The 24,639-nt window shown below is 45.4% G+C and overlaps 5 protein-coding genes and 1 non-coding gene across 10 annotated transcripts; 3 read left to right on the forward strand and 3 right to left on the reverse strand.

Annotated features, from left to right (window-relative positions):
* The first annotated feature begins 143 nt into the window (after positions 1-143).
* LOC117650833 lies at positions 144-6,908 on the forward strand. The gene is made up of 8 exons (XM_034394438.1): positions 144-229; positions 575-632; positions 733-2,051; positions 2,135-2,542; positions 2,660-2,990; positions 3,163-3,381; positions 3,483-3,708; positions 3,791-6,908. The coding sequence occupies exons 3-8, from the start codon at positions 873-875 to the stop codon at positions 3,849-3,851; spliced, it is 2,424 nt and encodes an 807-aa protein (XP_034250329.1). The 5' UTR covers positions 144-229; positions 575-632; positions 733-872; the 3' UTR covers positions 3,852-6,908.
* LOC117650842 (zinc finger protein 197-like) lies at positions 6,899-10,345 on the reverse strand. Its single transcript, XM_034394451.1, has 6 exons — positions 10,305-10,345; positions 9,998-10,077; positions 9,662-9,908; positions 9,345-9,527; positions 9,218-9,258; positions 6,899-9,050 (listed from the first exon to the last, which is right to left on the reverse strand). Exons 3-6 carry the CDS (start codon positions 9,806-9,808, stop codon positions 7,301-7,303), a joined length of 2,121 nt encoding a protein of 706 aa, XP_034250342.1. The 5' UTR covers positions 9,809-9,908; positions 9,998-10,077; positions 10,305-10,345; the 3' UTR covers positions 6,899-7,300.
* Positions 10,346-10,438: 93 nt separating this feature from the next.
* LOC117650867 (probable actin-related protein 2/3 complex subunit 2) lies at positions 10,439-13,714 on the forward strand. Its single transcript, XM_034394486.1, has 7 exons — positions 10,439-10,611; positions 11,084-11,177; positions 11,268-11,367; positions 11,484-11,670; positions 11,749-11,969; positions 12,057-12,258; positions 12,371-13,714. The coding sequence occupies exons 1-7, from the start codon at positions 10,538-10,540 to the stop codon at positions 12,396-12,398; spliced, it is 906 nt and encodes a 301-aa protein (XP_034250377.1). The 5' UTR covers positions 10,439-10,537; the 3' UTR covers positions 12,399-13,714.
* Positions 13,715-14,257: 543 nt separating this feature from the next.
* Positions 14,258-16,391, reverse strand: LOC117650876 (pyrroline-5-carboxylate reductase 3). 5 transcript variants are annotated; one of them, XM_034394498.1, is made up of 8 exons: positions 16,242-16,391; positions 15,986-16,093; positions 15,805-15,900; positions 15,576-15,727; positions 15,421-15,502; positions 15,192-15,352; positions 14,893-15,104; positions 14,258-14,813 (listed from the first exon to the last, which is right to left on the reverse strand). In XM_034394498.1, the coding sequence occupies exons 2-8, from the start codon at positions 16,086-16,088 to the stop codon at positions 14,747-14,749; spliced, it is 873 nt and encodes a 290-aa protein (XP_034250389.1). In that variant the 5' UTR covers positions 16,089-16,093; positions 16,242-16,391; the 3' UTR covers positions 14,258-14,746. The 5 variants fall into 5 exon arrangements, with proteins under 5 accessions (XP_034250389.1, XP_034250426.1, XP_034250417.1 ...); XM_034394535.1 differs by having other exon boundaries at positions 15,192-15,331; positions 16,242-16,389; XM_034394526.1 differs by having other exon boundaries at positions 16,255-16,371.
* Positions 16,392-16,526: 135 nt separating this feature from the next.
* LOC117638968 (trypsin-1) lies at positions 16,527-21,259 on the reverse strand. Its single transcript, XM_034374223.1, has 7 exons — positions 21,155-21,259; positions 18,972-19,113; positions 18,726-18,888; positions 18,043-18,251; positions 17,716-17,912; positions 17,563-17,623; positions 16,527-17,424 (listed from the first exon to the last, which is right to left on the reverse strand). The coding sequence occupies exons 1-7, from the start codon at positions 21,257-21,259 to the stop codon at positions 17,303-17,305; spliced, it is 999 nt and encodes a 332-aa protein (XP_034230114.1). The 3' UTR covers positions 16,527-17,302.
* A 3,159-nt stretch (positions 21,260-24,418) lies between these two features.
* Trnai-aau lies at positions 24,419-24,492 on the forward strand. Its single transcript has one exon. It is a non-coding gene; the product is annotated as a tRNA-Ile (tRNA).
* The last annotated feature ends 147 nt before the right edge of the window (positions 24,493-24,639 follow it).

Raw genomic sequence — 24,639 nt, forward strand, 5'->3', positions numbered from 1 at the left:
AAGTTAAAAGAAACGGTTGAACATTGCCGATCAAAATTAAAATTAAAGAAATTCTTAGTTGCAGTTTATCCTTGTCAAATAACTTTCTTGCCACTTTGTAAACTCATGCTTCAGGTTGTGGCAAAAGTGCTGTGGAGGTAGTGATTTTGTAGCAGGCACGCATGCCGTCTGCTTGTTTGTCGTGGTTGTTAAGTTGTGCCCATCATTTTGGATTTTGGCTGCTGAAAAGGTTTGTCTTTGTTGAAAGTGATCTGTTTGGTTGGACATTTGCAGTAGTTGTCCAATCCAAAAGCTTCTACCCTAAGCTTATTTTTGTATTGATTTCGCTATGATTTTTGGATTATTGTGTGCTGGTAATATTCTGACAACCACAGTATCCCCATGATCCCTATTGCTCAATACTTTCAAGAAAGATGTATCAAATTTAAATTACCGCTTGAAATCGGATCGTGAAAACAGAAAATTTTCACATTGTGATTATTTTACTGTGCCCATTTGTTGAGTTAAAATTCAAGTTATTCGTTTAGCATTTATGATGTCTTGCTTTTAACATTTACTTATTCTACTTTGGCAGAGATAATTTACAAATGGAAAGTTCAGAAGAATCTATCTACCCTTGTCATAGCCAGTAGGTTCGTACTTATGTGTTTGATTAAAATTTCTATCAACTGTATTGCCTATTTCATTCCAATAGTGTTTTAACTTTTCTTGTTTCTTGCGATCACATTGCAGAGCATATGGTCTCCAGTGTATTTTGCTACCCACTACTCCATTATGAGAGTGAATTCCTATGACTTACTGAACTATAGCGTTTCAGAGTATCTTGGGTACAGTATGTCATCTAGCATCAGATCATCTCATTCTTGTTCCAAATGGATTACAAAAGCAACAGCTTCTCTCAACCCAGCTCGGATTTGAATCTGGAAACAGTTAGAGCATTGCACCAGACAGTTGTAGCGTTGCGGGCTGCTTTGGAGCAGTCTCGCTCTGAATTGTTTGAACTTAGAGTAAAAGTCCATTCAAGCTCCAATAATAAAGTGTATGCAGACACTATTGAGAAACTTGCATTGGAAAACCATATTTTGAGAGAACGAGTTTTGAGCTCAAACACAGATAAGACAATGGAAGATTTAAGCCAACCAAATGTTCCACATCTTGAGTCTACCGTAGAACAGCCATCAACCTCCCCTGATGCAGAAAATGACAAGAAAGTTGCATCCCCTCCCTCAGAATCGTCAAAGGAATCTGAAGAAGTAGCACCCTTGCATACACCATCAGATATCGTTCAACATGAGGATGCAGATCAAGATAAAATTGTTAATGATGACTTGACTGCTGCAGTTAGCCCACCCGTCATTGAAGAACTTGCCATGGAAGAAAAGGCCATAGATGAAGGATCCAATCTGTCTAATGAAATAAAACTTGAAGATGATGAAGTATCATTCCATAATGATGAGAACATCTCTGAACCATTGAATAAAACCAAACCAAACCAAGAATCTGATAATGAATCTGAGGAGCTAGATGATATTGAGCTTATATTTACCACAGAGGAAACTAAGGAATTAGGTGTAATGCAGGAGGATTTAGTATCAATAAGTGACACAGAAAACTGGGCCGCTTCAAATGGACAGACTCCTCTTCCCCTTACTGTTGAGAAAAGCACCCAATTCGACGAAGAAAACACTGGTCTACGGATGCCATGGACACACTCAGTAGTTGTCGAGACTGATATATCCAAATGTGGGATAATTGATGAGAATGAGGCTCCAACTACCAACAACATGAGGCGCAACACATTGCCAAGCCCAATGCCTTATAGACCAATAATTCACAAGGAACTGTTGTCAGCTTCCAAAAGTCCATCACACACTGTGAAATTTTCTGCATCCCGTAGTCCTCGGTCTAATATGTCTTCAGAATCAAAACGACTTCCTATGCGTCCTATCCTTATAGAACCAAATCGTTCTATTAAATGTGAATCTGCAGCTCAGACAGACATCACTGCTTTACCTTCTCATTGGAAGTCGGAGAGCTATTTAGCTCATAAGGTATGTGCAGTTGATGTTAGTAGTTTTTATTTGTTCCTTAGTAGTTCTGAACACAATTTAATAATATCCGCTTTGCTTTCAAGGTTTCTCACCAGTTCACAACATTACCATCAAAATTTACACTACCTACCAGGCAGTCGATGCAAAGTCGTCCTTCTCTGAAAATATGTGATCGAAATCAAGATGCTCGGAGAATCCTCCTCTCTGACATAAATTTTACCAGTATGGTGCCTGAGCTATCCCGCAGTGCTGACCACCTGGCTCTGGAATCTGGTGTTGTTGGTATTGGTGACTCAGGCAATATTGTGCCTACAGTAGCTGGGCTTTACCGCAACTTCCCAAGGGCTTTTTCTTACATGAAAAACCCAGACCTCATGGGGCCCTGCTTAGTATCTCCAGGTTATCAACATGCTCGAGAATATGGTCGTTTTCAATGGTCTCCATGTGACTGTGTTACCCCAGGCAAATGGGAGCACCCAACTCGGTATCAGGTACAATTACTTAAAGTTAAATGCAAGGCTAGCTAGAAAGTGAGATTGTAGAGTGTCTTCCTTTGTAGTTCACTCTGCTAAGTTTTTAGAACCTCACCTTATTTAATCTGATTACAGAGCTCTCATTCATCAGCAACCTCTCCTCAACCTCATGAAATAGATGTCAAACTTCGTCCTGATTTGAAACCTTCAACCTCATCACTTGATGTGTGCCGTCATGGGCATCTAATCCAGAGACCTATAACTTCTTCCTCTTGGCAGTCTGAACCAGCTTCTCCAACTCATTGCTTTCTTCACAGCAGAACCTGTAGTGTTCCTTTACCTACCTCACATGCACAATCTCGTTCCAAACTTGCTGGACTAGCTCTTTCAAGTGCTTTTCGATATTCCCCATCAAGCAGTTTTGGTTCTAATGTAAATCGATCACGCAGCAAGGTCTCATTTCAAGGTAAAGCCTAGGACAACCTTTTTTAAAATTATTGTTATGAATTGACTTAATTATTATGATGCATATCTGCATACTATTGCTAATTTTATGTAGTATCCTGACTCAATAGTACAACTAGCATTACTTACTGTCCTTTTGTGCATCCTTGCTTTTCTCTCTTTCTGTTATAAAGAAAATAGCCTTCGCAGACAAGGAAGAGGCGGTCAATCCCTACCCGATTTACGTATTGCTGAAGCACATGGCGATAGTGGTGATTCCACTGACTCTCTCATAGATGAAGCTGAAGATTACGTTCGGAGATCCATTGATTCAATTGTCACAGTAACAGATTCATCACGAATGAACAGACGTCGCATGGCACGCAGGCATTCTGATCCAGATCCCCTCAGAGGTTTGTGGAGCCCTAATTGCTCTTGTGGTCACCAAGTGCCCCTCCATATATCATGTGTAATCACTCATTTATTCCATGCTAATTTTTCTGCTGATTTTCAGAAATGGTTGCAACAAAGTCTGCTCAGCCTTATTTGCCAAAAGCTATAAATGATCTGAAACTAGACCATTTAGTGAAAGTTATCACTACCGATGGCAAAGTAACTGTTGGAAGAGTGCGTTATGTTGGTGCTGTCGCAGGACTCCCTGATCCACATGTTGGAGTGGAACTGACTTCAGGGACTGGCGATTCAGATGGTTCTTTCCGGGGACGACGTTACTTTGAATGGTAATTCACAAAATTCATTTCTAAGCAGGAAAGTACCATGCTATTAGCATTTCACTACATAAACAATGTATTTATTTTTCAGCAATCAGTCTTATTCTTTATTTGTGCCATTCAAGAAAGTAGTTATGGCCTGGAGGACTTAAAATATCACATCACATTATCCTTATCTTTCTCCTGTTTTGTCAAAAGCATAACGCTCCTGTTGAATGTTTGTGATGACTTTATTTATTATTTTATTTTTGTTATCAACTTTTGCTGAAAAAATGTTTTGTTTTGTGTACAAATATTATTTTTAAGTGTGTTAAGTTACTTTCTTGTTTGTTCCTCTTTTTTGTTATGTTTGCATTGATATTTCCATTTTGAGTTTTACTGTTGTCTGTTTGAGATTTTACCAAACACTGGTGTATCACATTCCTATATATTTTTTAATCCGTTTAACTGTTTTACCGTATTTATTTGAATCTAAGACTCACAGTTTTACTCCATTTTCAATCGGAGTACTACATGTTACTGACAAGACCATGTATTGCAGTGAAACCTTTTTATCAGAAACCTCAACAGTTTGCAAATTTTGATCTTTTCCTCTCTTTTGTAATTTGTGAATTGTGAAAAAAGCAATAGTGTTTGGGTGACCGTTAACATCACAACATTAATTTATGTCTAAATAATGACTTTCTGGTGACCATATCTTAAGCTTTTATTGGCAAGTCATTCTACGTGAAATAAGTAGTTGAAGTAGACTTGCTCCAAAAGATAGAGACTAAGTGTTTCCTTTTAGCAAACATGTTGTCAGTGTGCTTGCAGAACAAGCTGGTGTATGTCCCATAGTGGAATGGAGTGAAAATTTTGATTGGACTAGATTTCTTTAAAGTCCATTGGTGGTCATCTGACATAACAACATATGTGATATGGGAAACCCATAATACCTTTTTTGTTATGTTCAATGACCTGTAAGGTACTATGCATAAATAGGTACTGTCTAACTTGTGTAGACATGTGTTGAAGATAGCTTATCCAATATGAAATCGATAACGTAGCTCAGAATAAGGTGTATGGAGTTGAACTCTCTTAAAAAGGTATGCCAAATTGTGCATCTTTGTGATGGTGGTTGGACTATTTTTCTGAGTCTTGCCCATTGAGAAATTATATGCATTTCATTTATAAATATTTTTAGTCTTTGGGGACAATAAGGTCACAACTTGGCAACGTCATAAGTGAGTTCAACAGTCTTCATATGCACTCTCATATTTTTTTTCAAAAGCGAAAGGAGTATTTATGAGTATTTTATTGTCCTTTGTTAATTGCAGGGTACCTTGAATGAAGAGTCAGATGTATCAACTCTCTGTGGTTTTGATGATAAGCAACACATCCCTCCACTTTAGAATCAAGTCTTTATTGTGTAACCTAATGTTGTTTAGGATCTATATTATCTAAGCTTTGAAGTAGCCTGTTTGATTAACGTATAGTGTGACCTAATCACTTGGTCTCATTACCTGGAACTTTGATTTAAAAACAACTGACCCTATCACTTTAGCATATCATCTGCTCTCTTTCTTTTTCATTGATACTAGAGATTTCATAAACAAATTCCTATTTACTAAGTTTTTATCTTGTATCTTTTCATCATCTCTTTTCAGCAATCTGTCAGATTGCTGTGTAATGTTTTTCTTTTTCATTGAATCTCATGACCCCAGTCAGAAAATTTGTAAAAACTAGATTCCCGAAAATCCTTTCCATTTATTTGATTGGGGTGTGTGGACAATGAACAGTGTCCTTATCAGTTGATCTCTTATGTGATTGCTTTTAATGTTGTTATAATTTAACATGACTTATGATTCCATCAGTATTTTTAATTCTTCTTTAAAATGTTCAATTTTTTTTTTAAACATTTCAGTATTAATGTTTTCCAAACATCATCCTTGTAAGTTTGTTTCCCTGTTTTTATACTTGTTCTATTCTGGCCTTAAACTTGGTATTTTAGGCAGTCAACTTTATCTTCTATCCCAGAGAAAAAAGGCAAGCTAAGTTTTCTTTGCAGATTCAATCTATCAAGTGATTTCTAGGTACACTAATTTGTTTTTAAATATAAATATTCTTTTATAGATGTGTTAACCTGTTGCCTTGAAGATTAGGTGTTTTTCCCTAGTGGGGTCAATGAGGCTTAGCCATATTGTGGGTGTTGTCTAAATAATTATCAGCTTTCTTTGTAAAGATATTTGCTACAAGACAGCTGATAAGGGTTTGACACCACTTGAAAACTATCTGTACATTCTTGTGCATTGCTTGTCTCATTGTGCTGGAGAGCCCTGTTCAACCTTTTACAAACAAAAGTGCCTTTTCATTTAAAAAGGAAAAGAAAAAAAGAAGCATATCTGTCTTTAGATTATCTGTAAATTTGACTTTCTATGTGTGATTTGTGTTAAAATTATTTTCTAGTGCTTTAGGGGAAAGCTACATGTTATGTGAGACCATTTCCCAAGAGGCTTATGGATGTTTACCAGTTACTCCATGTTAACATTCGTGTTAATATGTCACTTGCTGCAGTGATGCTAAGATGTTACATTTAGAGTAAAAATGAGTGCTTTTCTTTGGCAGCCTTTTCAGTAGTACAAAATGCCAAAGCTACTCATATCAATGGGAGTGCCTTATTCAATACCTTAAAAAAGAGAAGACTTTTGTTGATAATGGTCTAATATAATATTCTGATAACTTACAATTTTAATGCTTACGCAACATACAACTTAAGTTGTTACCTACTCTGCCTTAAATTCTACTTATTGCCATGGCTGGTCTTTGCATTTATTATAATCCTGTATTGTGTGATTACCTTATTGTAATAACTTGCGCACATAATTTTAAATTGCACTATCTAGATTCAGAATTGATTCCTTTACTTAAAGCTCTATTTTATTTAAACATCTTGTTTTCATGCCGTAAAAATGTTCTAGTGTGATAGATCTTAATGCACCTTCATATTCATGCTTCGGAATTAGAGTCAACTGCTAGTGGACAGGTTTGGTAACATCTACATATTAATTACAAAAAGATCTTCAGATGTTGTATCCGGTTCAATAATTTTCTAGCAATATTCGTCGACTAGTGACCAATGAAAAGACCTGATCAATTTTGTTCCTAGGGTACTGACAAAACACTCAACCCTTGTTTCATGATTTCAATAAAGAAAAATATGCTTTGTTGAACTAACTTTTATGATACCTTTACCTTTTATTAGTAATGAGAGAACAAGCTAAAAGCAAGGGAAGTCTCAACATATTTCATTTGTTCTTGATCTTCCTTGCCAACATAATGGTGGACACACTTTACAGGACAGCAAAGTCGAGTATAGGGGAAATTTGTATATACAACAGATCTATCGGCTTCCAGCTACAAAAACTGACAGAACTTTAAAATTTGATAAGAAAAAAAAAGAGAAATATGTAGGTAGATGCCTATGACCAGCACACAAACAAACCAACCTACAAATATTAAATTTCCTGTGTACAAAATTTTAAAAACTCACAAATCCAATCACTAAAAATTTGTTAAAAATTACTTTTAATTACAATACATTAGCTCAAGAATCAGCTTCCTTTCACACATCATTTTGATTAGTCTCCAAATTTGGAGAAATTTTGGATTGCTCAAAATCATTGGAGGTTGAATTAAACTGGCACGGCACAGGCTCTACTATAGAGGCACCATCAGGTGGGAGTCTCTCCACAGGAGAATCCCCTTGCAAAGACCTGCTAGAATTAGAATCATTGCAATGACAATCATCTGAATCACTCAGTCCATTTTCAGAAGTTTCATCCGTCCTTTTCGCCGGGGAAGGTTCGTTTTCTACTTTAATCTGACTTTTTACATTGATGTTCTGATTTTCCACAGAGTCTCTATCACTCCGATTATGCACATCCTCTTCATCCAGTTCTACAGCATCGAAACCATTCTCAGTCGGAACCTTTCTTCTATGTTTGTGAGCAAAGTGTAATCTTTGACCCCTTGCAGACTTAAACACTTTGTCACATTCTGGGCATTTGTTATCACAAATGTGGCCGTCACCATCTATGAGTCCTTGCCCACAATCCAAGCAGCACTTGTTTAAATCATCCAATTGTTTCCCACAACAAGTATGCCTATTCAAGGCCTCTACATTTCGAAAGTCTTGATTGCATCCACTACAAGGAAAGCTCGTTTTAGCTTTGCTCACATGAGTAGCCAGATGAATTTTGTAATATTCTCTGGATCTACAGACAACATGACATCGTTCACACTTAACACTGAATTGTTCAGATGTATTTTCAGAACTGTTGACAACAGTGCTAGTAGAGGTGCTTCTCTTCTTTTTTCCGGTTTGACCTTTTCTTGACTTTTTGGGAGCCACACTCTCGTCATCTGATTGCTCCTCTGTGGCATGATGATACAAATGCAATACAAAACTATCCTCTTCATCAAATGCTTCATAGCAGATATTGCATGATAGTGGCTTCTTTGTAACAGGTGATGTCAAGTTGCCATTTTTCTCAAAATACTTCTTGATGGATGCTTGAGTAACAACATGGCAACGTTTATGGCTACTTAATGCTTTCTGGGAATCAAACACTTCACTACAAGAAGAACACCTGAACCTTCCATGTATTATTTTTTCATGGTCCAACAACATACGGTTACTCCGAAAGAGTTCGTGACATGTTATACATGAAAATGTGGTTGTTGAAGCACCATCTTCATCTTCATCCAAGAAAACTTTACTTTCGGACTCTGCTTTACAATCAGTTTCAGATTTAACAAAGAAGTTATGGTTATCTTTGGTATGAGTAGAGAGCATTACACTAGAGGCAAATCTTGCAGGACAACTGTTACACTTCCACCGGAGATGCTTCACATCACAATCAAGGGGAATAGAAATGTGAACAGCTTCATGGATTACTTTCTCCTGAAAAGAACTAAAATCCTTTTGGCAAAATCCACACTTGAGACACTTTTCCAAGTGGACATTCAAGCTGGCCTTGCTGCTAAATGATGACAGACAAAATACACAGTTCCACTGAGATGATTGGACTTGTCTTTTTCTTGATGCAGGTCCTGCTAATGGTGGATGTTTTGTTTTGGCTTTCTTCATGTTCTTTTCTGGACCTTCAAAACTTGTGCTGTCAGCACTGTTGTAAAATCGTTTGCGCTTCAAATCTTGATGAGTACTCGTTGATGCAGGATTTTCAAATTTTGTTGCTTCCATTGAGGAAGAAGGTTTAGGTGTGCTAGAGAAAGGAGATTCAAGGTTAGGGGGCCATTGATCATCTCCCATCAACTCCGTTTCAGATTTGACTCGTATTTTGGCCTCACTTCTGAAAGAAAACCAAGGTACACAACAAGAAGTAAATATCAAGCTAGTGAACAGATTATTTATGAAGTTATAAAAACTATCTTGCACTAAAAAAATTTATCACATGTTAACTGACAAGAAGTTAAATTATTGAGTACATGCAGTTCATAACAACAACAAAATTCTTACCGAGTTGAGGATGGCAGATTGGAAGGAAGATCCTGGTCACTCTGCAATCCAACAACAAATACAGTTAATGACAAGCAGCTTTTTTTTCTAAAAGGAGGAGATCTACAAGTATTTGTGATATGCTTACCATTTGAAGGTGGCCGGCTTTCAATAAGTACTCCTCAACATTTGGAACGTGTTTTAATGGAAGAAGATGAGACTTTATCCGTTCATATGAGTTCAAAGCCATGGTTCGGAATTCATATGCTTGATCTATTTTGTACAGACACTTATGACAAATTTTGGTGGGGAGTGGATCACCATCATAGGACTGCAAGCAAAAGCAAAGTAAAAATTTCAATGATTTTAGGAAACATGTTCATGAGCTAGTGATGTATAATTTGACCCACATCAGTTCTTGTGAGGCTAATGCCATCTTAAGAAAGCCCCGACCACAACACTCACTTTTAATTGAAGGCATGCCTCGATTTTGTGGCCAATCTGGCGATTAAGGCCTTCGCCATCAAATAGCGGAGCCATAATACCGTCGTCCAGGAGACACAACCTGCAGTGATTCCTCCAACTGGATATTATTTTTACGTCGAGAGCCATTGTCGCCGTGATCGGAAACGCTTGCTCACAAATAAACTGCCACAATTATTAAAATTTTCTTGGAAGCCTGATTAGTGAGTGACCTAATATAATATTTTACCTGGAAGGAAACACGTTTGATCATAAGTGACAAACCGGGCTGAGGAAATTGTATGCGGGAGAACACTTCCTTTAATGATAAGGACATACCGGGATCGCCGAATAAACAGGGCCACGATTAAATGCACTTAGATGCTCAACAATCGCCAACAATGATAGCTGCTGAATACCTGTCCGGGTCAATCAAAATAAAAAAATATTTGAGTTTGACAACAACAAGGCACAATGGAACTTTCTTGGGTTATGGGTGTGGTGGTGGTGGTGGCGGCGGCGGGGCGGAGGCGGTAACCCCCCCCTTTTTTTTGCTTGATTTCCCGCGGCTTTATAAATGGAAAAAGTGGGTGAGATAATGAATTTTCGTCTCCGTAACTGTTGCAAGGAGGCCAATTTTACCCACTCCGTCAAAACGACTTCAGTGATAGGGTGATTTAGCGACTTTAGAAACTCCCGCTTTTGAGCGAGCTTCCTGCAGATAACATTTCCTGCGCATAGATGTAGAAGCGTTGTTTGCACCACAAGGCAAGAAGAACAAGACAAGGAAGGATGAGTGGTGGGAGTGAGTGAGTTGTGTCAGCGGTCGACGGGACTCGCCCATTTATGTGCATTTGAAACCTATGTTTCACGATCAAAATGATACTTCTCGAGATCAATAATAGGATAGTCGAAGAAACCCTTTCACACAAAATTAAAAACGCTTTAGCAGGGTACGTACCAAGGGCTAGTGCCCATCACACTCTCCGTAAGTTCATGTGCCGAAAGGGTGGAGCTGCATGAAGTTGAGGCTAAGGCAGCTTTGACGTTTTTGTTTACGCCGTTCCCTGCTCTCAAATGTTAGCTGAGTGACTCGGGATGGACGTGGGCGTCCGTTCTTAATTTCCAGGGTTGGGGGGCCAGTTACACTGCCAGTCTACTACCTGTCTCCGTCTATTTCTGTGTACTTGGACCTCACTCAGATAAGGTGTTATTCATGCCAAGTTTGGTGTAGGTTAGGTTGGAACTTTTCGGCATTCTCTCTGTGCGATTTCATTCGAACTAAGTGAAACCTCTTCATATTATCTGCTGCTGAGATCTTACTTGATTCACGCATCTGACCATTTCCAGTTAAAATCTCGTTGCGTCTGGAAAATGATAACCTGTCGTCACTGTCATTCTAACCATTGCATTTCCCTTCGGCAGGAACAAGCCAGAATCAACCGAAATTCTTGCAGCTGACTTTGATGGCGTCCTTTTCCACATCACAAATGTTGGAGGTGATAAAAATAAAGTCAGGGTAAGATATTTGGTCATTCCTCTGCTTCAATTGATTCGAATCACAATGTAACATAATATCGCACACCCTTAATTTTTTTGCTTATTTTAGGTTAGTATTTCTCTCAAGTTCTACAAGCAACTCCAAGAGCATGGGGCTGATGAACTGCTGAAAAGAGAATATGGCTCTCTCTTAATTGACCCTGAAGATGGTTAGTGCCACTGTACACTTTCAATTTTATTTTTAGCTTTGGTAGCTCTTAATACTTCATCAAAGCAAAACGTTCATTGTTTTTCTCTCTGTTTTTTTTTTTCTTTTTTTTTTCAGGATACAATGTATCTGTTCTTGTGGATCTAGAAAATATTCCCCAAGATTGGGAGGAAATGGTGAAAAAGATTGGTCTTCTTAAAAGAAATTGTTTTGCCTCAGTATTTGAAAAATACTTTGAGTTTCAAGAACTAGGTGAAGAAGGCCATAAAAGAGCTGTTATCAATTACCGAAATGATGAAACAATGTAAGCCATACAAATTTCGTACCATAAATCTGCTAAACTCAAAGTGTGGTTTATGTAACTATTTCTTTCCTGTAATAGGTATGTGGAAGCCAAAGCAGACAGAGTGACTGTTGTATTCAGTACTATCTTTAAGGATAAGTCAGACGTTGTGATTGGCACAGTTTTTATGCAGGAGTTTAAAGAAGGTCGCAAGGCTAGCCACACAGCCCCTCAAGTATTATTCAGTCACCGGGAGCCTCCTATGGAACTTGCTAACTCTGGAGCTCGTGTAGGAGAGAATATTGGCTACATTACTTTTGGTGTGTACTGTAGCATTTATAATATTGCTGTGTTGTAGTCCATTTAGAATCGTCCCATTTATTTATCTTTTTCAATTTTATTTTCAGTTTTGTTTCCAAGGCACACTAACAGGACAACCAGAGATAACACAATTAATTTGATACACATGTTCAGAGATTACCTTCATTACCACATTAAATGCTCGAAAGCTTACATCCACTCTCGAATGAGGGCAAAGACTTCTGATTTCCTCAAAGTTCTGAACAGAGCTAGACCTGAGCCCAAAAATGTGGAAAAGAAGACTATAACGTAAGTTCATGTTCATGCAGATTTTATCCAAGTTTCTAACCATATTTGTTATCATTGTTTTATTGAACCACCCACAATTTTTCAAGACTTATTTCATCTTTCTTTGTTACAGGGGGCGAACATTTATTAGAAAAGAATAGACTAATGAAGACTTTTATTCTGTTCGTTGAATGGTGGAGATTCTGCGTATCGTCTTGCAGTGTTTACAGCTAGCTGTGATAGTAGCGCTCCCCGCACAAAGACCTGCCATATGAGACCATTCATCTGCATTTAAGGTGGCCTACACCTAGTTTGAGCTTTGTTTTTAATTAACATCTCCAAAACCCAGTTGTTATTACTATTATTATTATTATTATTAGCCTCAATATTATACATAGATTGTTATTTGGACTATTATTTCTTATTTAGTACTGTACATGATGTCTTCTGTTCATAACTTTATACATACCCAAACTGTGAACTACACGCTAAAGATGGCGTTAAGCACTAGCATTTCGCCTCTATACAGTGTGACTTTGTTCCCCAGTAGTAATCTTTAAATCAAGTGTGATTGTTATTGCCGTGGGTCATTTTTATCAAGTCTGTTTAGTAAACCCGGATTCTTGAACCTACTTTGTCAATCATGTCAACATGCTATTCCATATGCATTCATGAAAATATTTATGACTGGTCACTTTCCCCTTGCATTCTTCTATGTTTCAGAACAGTTTTGTGACGTTAGGTTATAGTTGGTCTATTTTTGTACTATAGTGAACACTATGTATTGTGTCAATATTTACTTATTCTGACCTCCCCATGTTTGCAATCCTTAGATAAATTCCCATAGTTGTGTTCATGCAATTAGGCACTTTCTTAAGCCAGGATGAAAATGATTTCTGTAAACCAATCACTTTTTAATTTTAAAGCTTTTTTTTCTTACTTGCATTATTTGAGCTTAACTTTTTGTATTATTTGTAGTTATTGACTTTCTCCTAGTCTAATTCTTCTTCCTTTTTTTTTTTGTTAATGTTAATACTATTCATTTCAAATACTTCTGCCTCAAATATTCTGAGCAATTTGCCTCTATGCAGCATCAACTTTGTTTCATTAAAGGCAAAGATCTTTTTTACCTTTTTTTAAAGTTATTAAATCAAGTTTGTGCTTAGAGTGATTATCATCTGGCCCTATGACATTGTGTGTACATATGTGTACATGTTTATATAGAAAGGGTTAGATTAAATTTGTTAAATGTGATTGATCATTTACTAATGATTCTTGTGGTCTTGTTCTTTTACACCTATTATGCCTACTTTTCATAGTGAAAACTATGTTCCAGGGCTTCACTAACACATTTCCAATGTGAATTACTCGGTGACTCACAATTTAATCATGCTGGTCTTTGTCGGCCCCTTGGCAAAGTACCAAAAAAAAATGTCTTCCTGTACGTTTTTTTTTAAATGTTGACATTTTAATTGAACTCAGATTCTCATTTATTATTGCCTTTTCTATTTGTTGTATTTTGATTGGCTCTTTATTTTCATCATATCAGAAGGTACTTAAGGATTTGTTTGATGTTGCTTTTCTTTTCAGCGAGGAGAAATACATTTGGGTGCAATTTCCTTGTACAATATTGCCAAGTAGTGCGGCATCAAAAGTTAGTTTCTATTAATTTGAATATGTTGTGAACTCAGGAAGTATTCAAACATTCCCTTTCTGGAGCTCTCCAAATCTCTCTCTCTCTCTCTTTTTGTGTTTTTTTTTTCTTTTTTATTATTTTTTTAAGAAAGAGGTTTTGTTGGAAGTGAGGGAGCCCCAGGAGATGGATGCTTAATGAACTGATCCAGATAAACAATGCTCAAACATTATGTAAACTTAATTAGTGGTCTTTTGTCAGGGCAATTACTTGCATATTTTAAGACGCAATAAAGAGAGATTGTTATTGAAAGAAAATCTGTTAGGGATGGCTTGCATCTGTTGAGGCAAGTTACAGTAAAAATAAATAAGTAAAATGAGAAAAAGCTGTTGGAAACTCATTGAACTGTAGAAGTTTATTGGGAGCACTCGCCTTCCAGTTGTCACAATTTTACAGTTTTTACAAATTGAGGAAGAGCTAAGTGTCGGGAGCAGCCTTCACCAACTCTACTTACATGTTACAAAATATCACATTTTTAGCCTCGTTGAGAGGATCTTTGAGTTTTAAATAAATACAATGGAATATATCAGCTGGTAATAATCACGAGATTCATTGCACACAACAAACTTAAAACAAAAGAAATATATACATGTCTTGTAAAAATCAGATCTAAAAAAGCAGTCAATAACAAAATCCACAGCAGGGGAAATATGCAGATGACTCAGACTGACTGAAACTGTTTTGTGGATATTTTCTAGAACTATCAGGGTCTCGGAATGTTTGTTTAAAATAGAAAATCAGATCCACACAATCTTGCCCTACTGCAACTATATACGTACTTCAGCTGGCAAACTTATTAGGTTACTTGATAGTAATTCACTTGCGCTTCCCAAGCTCTATACTTCTCAAGGTTGAAGCTTCTACTGCTGCCATCATTGCAGACCTGTAAGGGTGAATTAAAGGGAATTTAAACACGATTGATAAAGATGGGATCCATAATACATCACTTCATTTTAATTTACCTTATAGCACACTTCTCAAGAGCTTGAACACCTGCTATGGTGCTGCCACCCGGTGAACATACTTCATCTTTAAGCTGCCCAGGATGCTGTCCTGTCTTTAAAACCATCTGAGCAGCACCCAACATAGTCTGTGCCGCTAGTTGTTGAGCCATTTCTCTAGGTACTCCCATATTGACACCACCATCAGCAATTGCTTCAATCATCATGTACATCTAAATAAACACCAACACCATAAAGCTGCGAAATTTTTCAAAAGAAAAGGTGTAAGGTTGTTGATGTTTGGAAATTTCTATACTTACAAATGCAGGTCCACATCCAGCAATGACACCTGCACCACTCATCATACTCTCCTTAATCTCAAGACACAGTCCAAGCTCTGAGAGCAACCCTTTGACAATTTCAGTATCTCTATCAACTGACGTGCATCCGCCACAAAAGACTGCAAAACAAAACAAAAACTCTTCTATTTTAATAAAAACTAAAATTTTAAAAAATCAGGAGGATAAAAATTACTGATGTAAAATGTACCTGAGCATCCTGCTCCCACACGAAGAGGAGTATTGGGCATAACTCTCACAACTCTAGAGGAAGGCACTAGTGTGGAAAGAGCCTGTAACATCGCCAGAGAAATGTTATGTCCTGTTAATGTAATGAAACCATGCAAGTTTTTGGATAAATTTTACCTCTTCCAGAGCTGTTGAAGAAATCCCAGCAATGACAGACACAAACAGACGTGGGATTTTATCAAGAGTTGGTGTGATTGCACTCAGTGCTTCATTCAAATACTGTGGTTTGACAGCTAAGAATATGGTTTTACAATTTTTCACAATGTCATCTGTAATGAAATAAGGGATAATAATCTTCAGCACAAAATTTCCGCAGTATCCCCATATAAATACTAAACGGCAGTACCATTCCGATGAGTTACGTTCATTCCTTTCTCTTTCCAACTTCTCAAATTTCTCTCCGATGGAGCAGAAGCATAGATATCACCAGGCATAATTAAGCCTGCAAAGCATTCACGTTACATTAAATTGATTGAAGAGCAAATACAAATTAATATTGAACAACGGCTTTTAAAAGCTATTATTACCTTGTTTCACAAGACCATCAGCTATAGCCTGTGCCATTTGACCTGCACCAATAAATCCTAAAGTGCTCTCTCTAAGGTATTTCTGTATTGTCATTCGATCCATAGTGACTGCGCAGCAAAAGAAATGTTTATTTTAATTAACATCTTCAAGCAGACAGCCCGAGCAGAAGGTTTTGTCATACGTCACGTGTAATGGTTGTGAAATTTAGCTTGATCTAGTAAAACAGCACAAAATGCATTGTGTGTTTGACCATACTTGAAATAGTTACTGCGTTTACAGATGGTGCAATCAACTTAAATCTTTAGTTGAGCAGGGAGCAGGACGCAGGTACTAGCCGCCAGGACACCGATGCGATGAAAATTCTTTCTGCATGCAAAGGTTGGCTACCCTGCGTTGTCTTTTGTTTTGTGTTGTGTTGTGTGGTGGTGGTGGTGGCCAAGCTGACGAGGAAGCGGATCGAGGGAGGGAAGTCGCAAGTCACACAGCGCGCGCATCCTTTTGAACCTCAACTTCGGACCAAATTATCAAATGGGGCGTGGAATGGATGAACTATTGTCAGGGGGTACAGTAAGGAGAGAATTTATTTGCAAAATTTGAAACATTGCAGTCTTTTAAAGCTGCAGTGAAATCGCCGCATGACCAGAGTACCCACACGCTCCTTATAGGACGCTGATCGAAAGTTACTGAGCATAGTATTAATTCCATATCGTCGTTTGTTAGGAATGCCCCACATTTCTTGTCTTTATTCAATCGGCGGCGAAATATAACGCAACCGTACACCGTATGTCCATTGGCTTTGTACAAAGTGCATTACACTGATATTCTTATAAATTATTGGTAAACTTAGCTATATTACAATAAATTAATTAATATTAAAAAGTACATGTACACATAAGTTAAATAATTACAAAACATTTACACGCGTAACGTTATCATCACAAGAACTGGTCTGAAAATGGTAACTTACCCTTAACTGAATTACAAGCTAAAAAATGTCTATTTTTTTGAAAAAGTTTTGTAGACCTTAACTCGATAAAATAAACAAAAACGAATCAGGATTTGTAGGGGCAGAAATACAAACATGTCTCGTCGTCTTCTTCCTCTCGTTCATGACATCAATTTCCATGCTTAACTCTTGAGATCAAAACAACAACAGTTATTTTTTACCACCTTACCAGGGTGAGTTCGTAGGTATGAGAAAAATCACAGGGCCCATAATAACATTTCGTTTTACGACCTTTGTTTGTCTGATTCCGTGCATTGCATGGTTACGTTTCGACTTAAGCCACGCAGTGGTAAGTTCCACAAGCACGCGATCATCTCACACACACACACGAGTCCCTCATGTTGGTCTTCACCCAGTCCAGGTAGCGGGTGACGCGAGTGTACACCCCCGGGTATCCCGGCCGGCCGCAGCCCACCCCCCACGACACGATACCTGAAACAGTCAAACATGCCGAGAGCACAGAAAATAAGTGAAGAGGGCCTTGACAAAAAGAGAAGAAGAACGCCCCAGGTGGCTGGTATTCGAACCCCGGGCAGCAGGACAGTCGAGGAACTGTACTGCTTTACGTACCGACTACTTGATTCCTGCCATCTTCGCCCGTGCCCACGATCAGTGGCCCTCCACTGTCCCCCTGGGGAGCAGAAAAGGGGAAAACGCCTTGAGTACATACTGAGTAGGCCTGGTGCGCCACCCACACCCCATTCACTTCTGGGAGTAGCATACCTGGCACGAGTCCTGGGTGCCCTTGCCGGCGCACATCATGTTGGGGGTGATCCTGGAGGCGCGGTACTTGGAGGCACGACACTCGGCCAGCGTCAGTATGGGCACCTGCACCTCCTGGATGACGGCGGGCAGCTGGCCGCCTTCCTCCGTGCGGCCCCAGCCCACCACCGTGCCCGCCATCCCGGCCGGGTCCAAGCCTGTCAAGCAGTAAGATCGCTGGTTCAAGTACCGACCAGAGCACAGCCTGCCGCCGTAGAGGTTTCCGAAGCTCTACAAACTGGCACACTGTTGAGTTTGTAGAGAGTGGGCGACGGCCAGGATACGTACCGGGCTGCGGCAGGCACACAGGCCGGATGCGCTTGGTGAACTCGACGGGCTTCCGCAGCTTCAGCAGGGCGATGTCGTGGTTGTACGAGTTGACGTCGAAGTTCCGGTGGCGGATGACTAGAGACACGGCCCGCATGATGGCCGGGGCGTCCGACGTCACGTACTGGTCGTGGTCGCCCAGGATCACACGGATCTTGGACCTCTTCAACCTGTCTCGACAAGAAGACACTCATGTAGTACGTGGTCAGTGACAACTGCTTTTGGAGGAGAGATTCAGTCAGCCCCGCCCCGCTTTCCGCAAGGTCACATGATCTATACAGTGCACAAGCAAGCACGTAGGGTACACAATTCCCCTCCGTTCAATCAAGTCTATCTCTATTTGTGACCGTACGCTCAAACCTCTCTTATTTTCGGACTGAAAATAAAAGCACGGCTGTTCGTCCACGCGCCGCACGAGAGTTCTTTCTTCTCCTCACGATTTCCCTTGGGGTTTGGCACAGTGGGTTGGCGTTGCCACCAGTGTGCCGGAATTCCGTGGCGGTTCCGGCCGGGAGGTTCGAGGCTTATGGGAATAAAAAGTCGACATTTTGCGAAACTCGTTCTTTGCAGATTCGGAACAGTTGCCTCCGTCGGCGGAACGTTCCGTGAGTGCGAGAGAGACGGACGCGGTGCCTTGTCTTTACCTCCGGACGCAGTGCGCCGCCGTAAGGACGTAGTCGCCGTTGAGCAGAGAGCCGCCGCAGTGGAACTGGCCGTCGTACACCAGGCGCACCACCCAGGGGTAGCGGTTCACGCCAGTGGGCCTGCCGCCCACGATCCGGATCTCCTGGTTGATGATCCCGCAGTCTGGCGGCAACAACAACATGAATGAAGAAACAGAAACAAAACCAAAGACGCGCTTGGGAAGCGACGGCTGAAAGGACACTCACTGCAGTTGCACGACCCGCTGGTCTCGCGCTCGTCCTCGAAGTCCCCGAAGAAGATGTCGTCGAAGAGCAGCCTGGAACTGTTGGCCCGCGTTCGCCGGAACTGGCGGCCCGCGCTGCCAACCTCGTTGCTCCGCGAGTCCACCTGCAGGGCGCCGCGAGGGAGTTGGGATTAGCACAAACAGCAGACGTGGGAATTCCCTCCTTGAGTGCCCCCCCCCCCCGGCCGGGCCTTGACCCCCGCACCCCGCGGCCCCCGCATCCCGCGGCCCCCGCATCGTGTGGCATCGCGGCCTGGCCGCCGTGTCGCGGCGTCTTTCGAGCGACGCGACGCCGCGAAAGCAGGTGGGGTGCAGCGCGGTCGCGCGCCACTTTGTCAAGGACGCCGTTTGATGCAACGGTGCCGTCACAATGCTCGCTCGCCCCGCGCCGCAGCGCGCCGCCCCGACTGACAGGTGGGCGCGTAAAGGACGTGTACGTAAAGGACGTGCGTAAAGGACGTACGAAAAGGACGTAACGTAAGTAATGCCATTGGCGCCGCTCTCTGGAGACCGGCTGCCTCGGCCCGCCTGTCCCTCTGGATGCAGTAGGACGCAGAACCGGTGCGAGTGCTGGCAAGTGCGGGCGGGCCAGGGCCAGGCGAAGGGGGAAAGGGGCAGGGCACGCGCCCAGACTGCCCCGGACGCCCCGGACCTCTCCGCGCTGCTGTAACACCGTTTGCTTCCACTGCCGATGGGTGAAATCGTATGGGACTTGACTTTCTATTAAAGCATAACTCTGTCAACGCGTCGCCGGCGGCGGCGGCCGCACCGCGCCACACGTACGTGCTTATTGGGTGTTGTAGTGTTGTAGGTGTGGCGCAATGCACGGGAATCCGAGGGAGGCTGTCGTCCAGCCCGGGGGCGGGGCGGGGTAAGGTCATATGGAAGATTGCGCAGACCTATCTTCCATATGACCTTAGGGCGGGGTGGGGCAGTGCGGGTCATGACCACTCCAAGTGCCCGTCGCGCGCGCGCGCAGCGGTGCAGGCACGCGCCGCCGAATATACCGCGCAAATTTCTCCCAATCATGGCATTGTTTTCGCGCAAGACAATAATGAGACTCTCCCTCGGTCGAGGCACCCTCACCGCCCATCCATCTATCCAACCAACCGTCCGGCGCGAGCGCGTCGCCGACGATCAGTTCGATTGTCTTGTCTTGCGAACGTCTCACGTTTCGGCCCGCGCATGACGCGCGCAATGTTCAACGCGCATGCCGGCCCAGTGATTTCTCTCGTCGGTCTCGATGCTCTTCGAGTCAATCGAGTCGCCGAACGCGACAACGCGACCGGGCAACCAGGAAGTTGTGCTCGGAATGCGATTGGTCAGGCTGGGGCACTTGTCGCTTACCGGGCAGTCACTCAGGTCCAGCGGGCTGATTCCGAACACTGGTTTCGTCGCTCCGTCTCTCTCGCACTCGTGGAGCGGACCGTGGGTGTAGGAGTGCGCGAGCGACAGAGCGACAAAACACTGCTGAATCGCCGCACAGGTAGGCGGCCGATCAGACCGAGTGATTGACACACGACGGCGGGCGGCGCGGCGCGGGCTTTCCACTCCGCCATGGCGCGGGCCGCCGTCAGTGCTTCGACACGGCGCCGACACGGCGCGTAACATTCATCGCGCATCACGCATCACGCCGTCCGCTGGGTCCGCCGGGTCCGCCGGGTCCGTCAGGTTACGGCGAGCCCGTCGTAACTTTCATTATCACTGACACACACGCGGGCTGGGCTGCACGCGCGCCCCGCCCGGCCCCGCCTATCCGCCCCTCCCACTTGACGCACTTGGTGGCGGCGTGGCGGCCTGGCGGCTTGGCGGCGGCGGGCCGCGGCTACCTTTCCCGGACACGGAGGCGTCGCGGCGCCTCGGAGCGTGGACACACAATTAGCACTAGCACGTGTTGCACACAGCATGAAGCATGAAGCATGGAGCATGAAGATGGCACCACCTTCTCCGAGCCGGGCTGCGCCGCGCGCCGCGCACCATGATGATGCAGGTGTTCCAGCCGGAACGACGGCGGGGCGTAAGCGGGACATTAGCGGGGCGTCAGCGGCGCGGGCCTCTGTCCTTGCAGCACTGGAGGCACTTACTCGGCACAACACCCGCGAGGTTCGGCAAACCGGCGCCGCGCGTGATCGCCCTACTACGAACCTGCCACGCCGACGCGTTGTACTGGGGCAGGGCGTCGACGGCGAGGTCCCTGAGCAGCAGCAGCACGGTGGCCCAGGCCAGCGCCGACCCCAGTCGCTCCTCCATGCTGCGCGCTGCGCGGCGCTGTCCCTCTTCGCGGCGAAGCAGGTCGCGTGGCACTTCCTGAGGGCGGCGACTCGCCGCGAGGTGCAGTCCAGTCACACCCCGTTCACTTATCGCTGCATGGCGGCGCGCGCACTCCGACCGCGACGTTGGCGTCCCAGAGGTCCAGGCGGGCCCAGGACGGCGAGCGGCACGCGGCGACGGGCGCGGACGGCGCGGACGCGGACGCGGACGGCGGCTGTCCCGGCGCGGTGGGCGTCTCGGCGCGCGGCACTCGGCCGATTACGGCAGGAAGGCGCCAAGGCGGTGTGGGGCCAAACCGCTCCAACGCGGCGTGGCGGCCGCACCGGCGTGGCGGGGCGGGGTGGGGCGTAGGGCCCAGTCTGGACGCGAGGGGCGGGGCGACGGCAGGGGGCAGGGCGGAGACGGGGGGACTTTCACTGGCTGGGGCAGGCAGCCGCGGCCCCGCCGGCCACACCACGATAAGCGCAACGACGCCCCTCCAAGCGTGCCTCCAGCGTGCCTCCAGCGTGCCTCCAGCCACCCCTTTACCCACCCGACAGCTGAGCGCGGCGCCAAGCCCCCTCCCCCCTCTCTGGGCCGTGGGATCCACGGAAGAGGGGAACATCCCGGCGACCTGGGCAAGGTGAGTCTCGGCGAGGCCAAGGCCCATCCTAGGGCCATGTCCTCCTCAAGTACGCCCACGCCGGCACCGTCCACGAGTCTGGGAGGACCCCGAGGCAGCGGGCAGGAACACAAATGCCTAGCCCCCCACCCTCCATACTTCCGGCCAATAATGGCTACCCGAGGCGTGGGCGTGCTGCTTTGAAGAGATCTTGGGCTCCTTAGTATTTACCCATCGTGGCATGTATCACAATGAAAAACTTTTGGACCATGACTCGATCGGATAGAGTAACAAGTGCACTAGTCTCTTTCAGAGATTCAAACAAATCCAGCCTTGAGCCTTAAAACCAAAGTCCGGAAGGGTCCGAAAGAAGAGTTCGAGCCATCGTCACTACAGCGAGGACAAAAAGGGTTGACCTTCCCGAGGGCCAAGGGCCAAGGTCGCCCCTCCCCCTCCCCTCGCGCAAGGCCGCCGTCCCGTTGTCCCGCTGCCGTTCCCGAAAGCCTCGCAATCCCGCCGCACTCCACTCCGCACTGCTGCACCGAACCGGCGCCGGCGGCACGCGCTCCTTACGCAACTCGCCGCGGCGCCGCCGTGGACGCGGCGTTCCGCGGCGGTCGTGCGGCGGCACCCTCTCCGCCGTGTTCCTGCTGGTTCCTCGGCCGTCGGTACGTCTCTCTCGCACTCACGGGACGTCCCGTATTGGTGCGAGAGAGACAGTCTCCTGCACTGCCCGCACTGCGCCGCGCCGTCCGAGTGCACCTTCTCGGCACGCGGAGCACGCGGAGCACGCGGTGGCGGTATGTATTTACGCACCGCCGTCGGCGCCGTGGTCCGCGGCGCGCTGCCCGGCCGGCCGGCAGTGGCCCGGCCCTCCACCGTGGCGGCCATGGCCAGCCATGGCCGGGTCGTTAAAGGGGTGGGGGTTATTAGGCGGTAAGACTTTCACCTCTCGTCCACGCAGTCCACGCAGTCCACGCACGGGCCATTTGCAGCACTTTTCGGAGGTCGTGAAGCAAGTCTTTTCCGCGACGTCGCCGCTGTCGGCGGTGGCAGTATGGCGGCAGCGGTCCGGATTCCTCGCCGGCGATAACTATTAGGGCCGATGGGCCGTAAAGCGATTTCGAGGGCACTTCCAGGCGGCGCCACTGGCTGGCATGGCCGACTGATGTGTTGGGACTTCCCTGGCGAGTCCCAAAGCGGAGCGCGGAGCAACGGCGGAGCCCGACGGGGGAAAGCAGCAGAAATCCCCCCTCGAGCCCCGCCTGCTCCGCGCTCCGCCCCTGGCGCCCGTGGCCGCCACGCCATGCCGCCGTGCCGCGCGGCTTGGCGTGCATATTGCGTGTTGTTGCGCGATTCGGGAAGCAGAATATCAGCCATGCAGTGTCCTTCCCTTTCTCCAGAGAAACCGACGCGGGGCGGGGCGGGGGGCGGACGGCTTGGGGCACCGGGGTGGGCACCAAGCCCGCGGCTGCGTCCGCCTCGCCGTCGCCGTCACCGCCGCGTCGGGTGTCCCTGTCTCGTCTGTTCCGGGAGATCTGGAGCGGCCTGGACCTGGAGCCGCTCCAGACGCGGCCAGTCCAGTCCGGAGTCCAGCCAGGCCGTCCAGACGGGCCGAGCCGATCCCGCCGAGCGGCGACTTGTCGCGGGCAGTTGTTGCCGCCGCCGCCAAACCCATTGGCGGACAAGCAGGACAAGCAACACAAGCAGGACGCGGTCCACTCTGCCGCCCCTCTCCTTCCGTTTCTTCTTTCGTTCCCGTGTCCTGCAAGCCTGGGGAAGGATGCGAGGGACGGGCCGCTTTGAGCGCCGGGCACGCCGGGCGGCGAGGCTGCTCGACGGGCACCTCTGACCCCCGCCTTGTTTGGGAGTGCACCCGGTCCGGCAGTCCGGCTCGCGGAGGCGCAATGCGTCGAGTTGGGCGCGAAGAAGACGGGACAAGGATGGAAGAAAGCACGCGGGCCGAGAGTGAAAGTGGTGGAAGAGAGCAAAATGTGCGGGAGACCTTGGCGCGGCCATGACGACGGGACGACGGGCGTGGTGCGACGCTCTGGCTACTGAAGGGCTCTAGCCATGGCACACCATGGTGCTGGGAAAGGAAGAACGACTTGGTTTGCTCATCTAGGGCTCGTGGTCAGGCACCCGCCGTGCTATGCGACCCCTCCAGAAGCCAGAAAGCTCATTTCGACGACCGGCTTGAGGCAGCACCGTGCGACCAAGAGTTCGGCCCGACGCTGAGCGTGGTGCATGGAGAACTTTGGGACGTACGGTAAGCCACCGCGTTCTCTCCAGTTTCTTAGCTGCCAGTCTCTCGTTCACTCCCAGAGACTCCCCTAGTCGCCTTTCAGATGTCAGGACGAGTCTGACCACTCCGGATAAGCTGTGTCGAAGCACACAGGACACACTGGCAATACCCCGTTCACCGCAGACTCTCGTTACAGCGCGGGGGTATCGACGCTCTAGCATGTCGCTCCCGCCGTGTCTACCCCACGGCAGTAGAGTCTTGTGTTAGAGTCTCTGTCTACTCAGTGTTCGTCGGCCCATTAGCTCAGTTGGTTAGAGCGTCGTGCTAATAACGCGAAGGTCGTGGGTTCGATCCCCCCATGGGCCACTCTTTTTCGTCGATTACGGGTGAGTGCGCAGTGAGCCTGAATGGTGGTTAAGTACTTGCCTAATTAGTGATTATTGTTTGACCACTCCGCTAAATGTGAATCTTAAGTAAAACTGCGGTGCTTAGGGAAGTCCCGTTTACACGCGG

This window comes from Thrips palmi, unplaced genomic scaffold (assembly GCF_012932325.1).
Source record: "Thrips palmi isolate BJ-2018 unplaced genomic scaffold, TpBJ-2018v1 HiC_scaffold_10, whole genome shotgun sequence".
NCBI classification, from domain to species: Eukaryota; Metazoa; Arthropoda; class Insecta; order Thysanoptera; family Thripidae; genus Thrips; species Thrips palmi.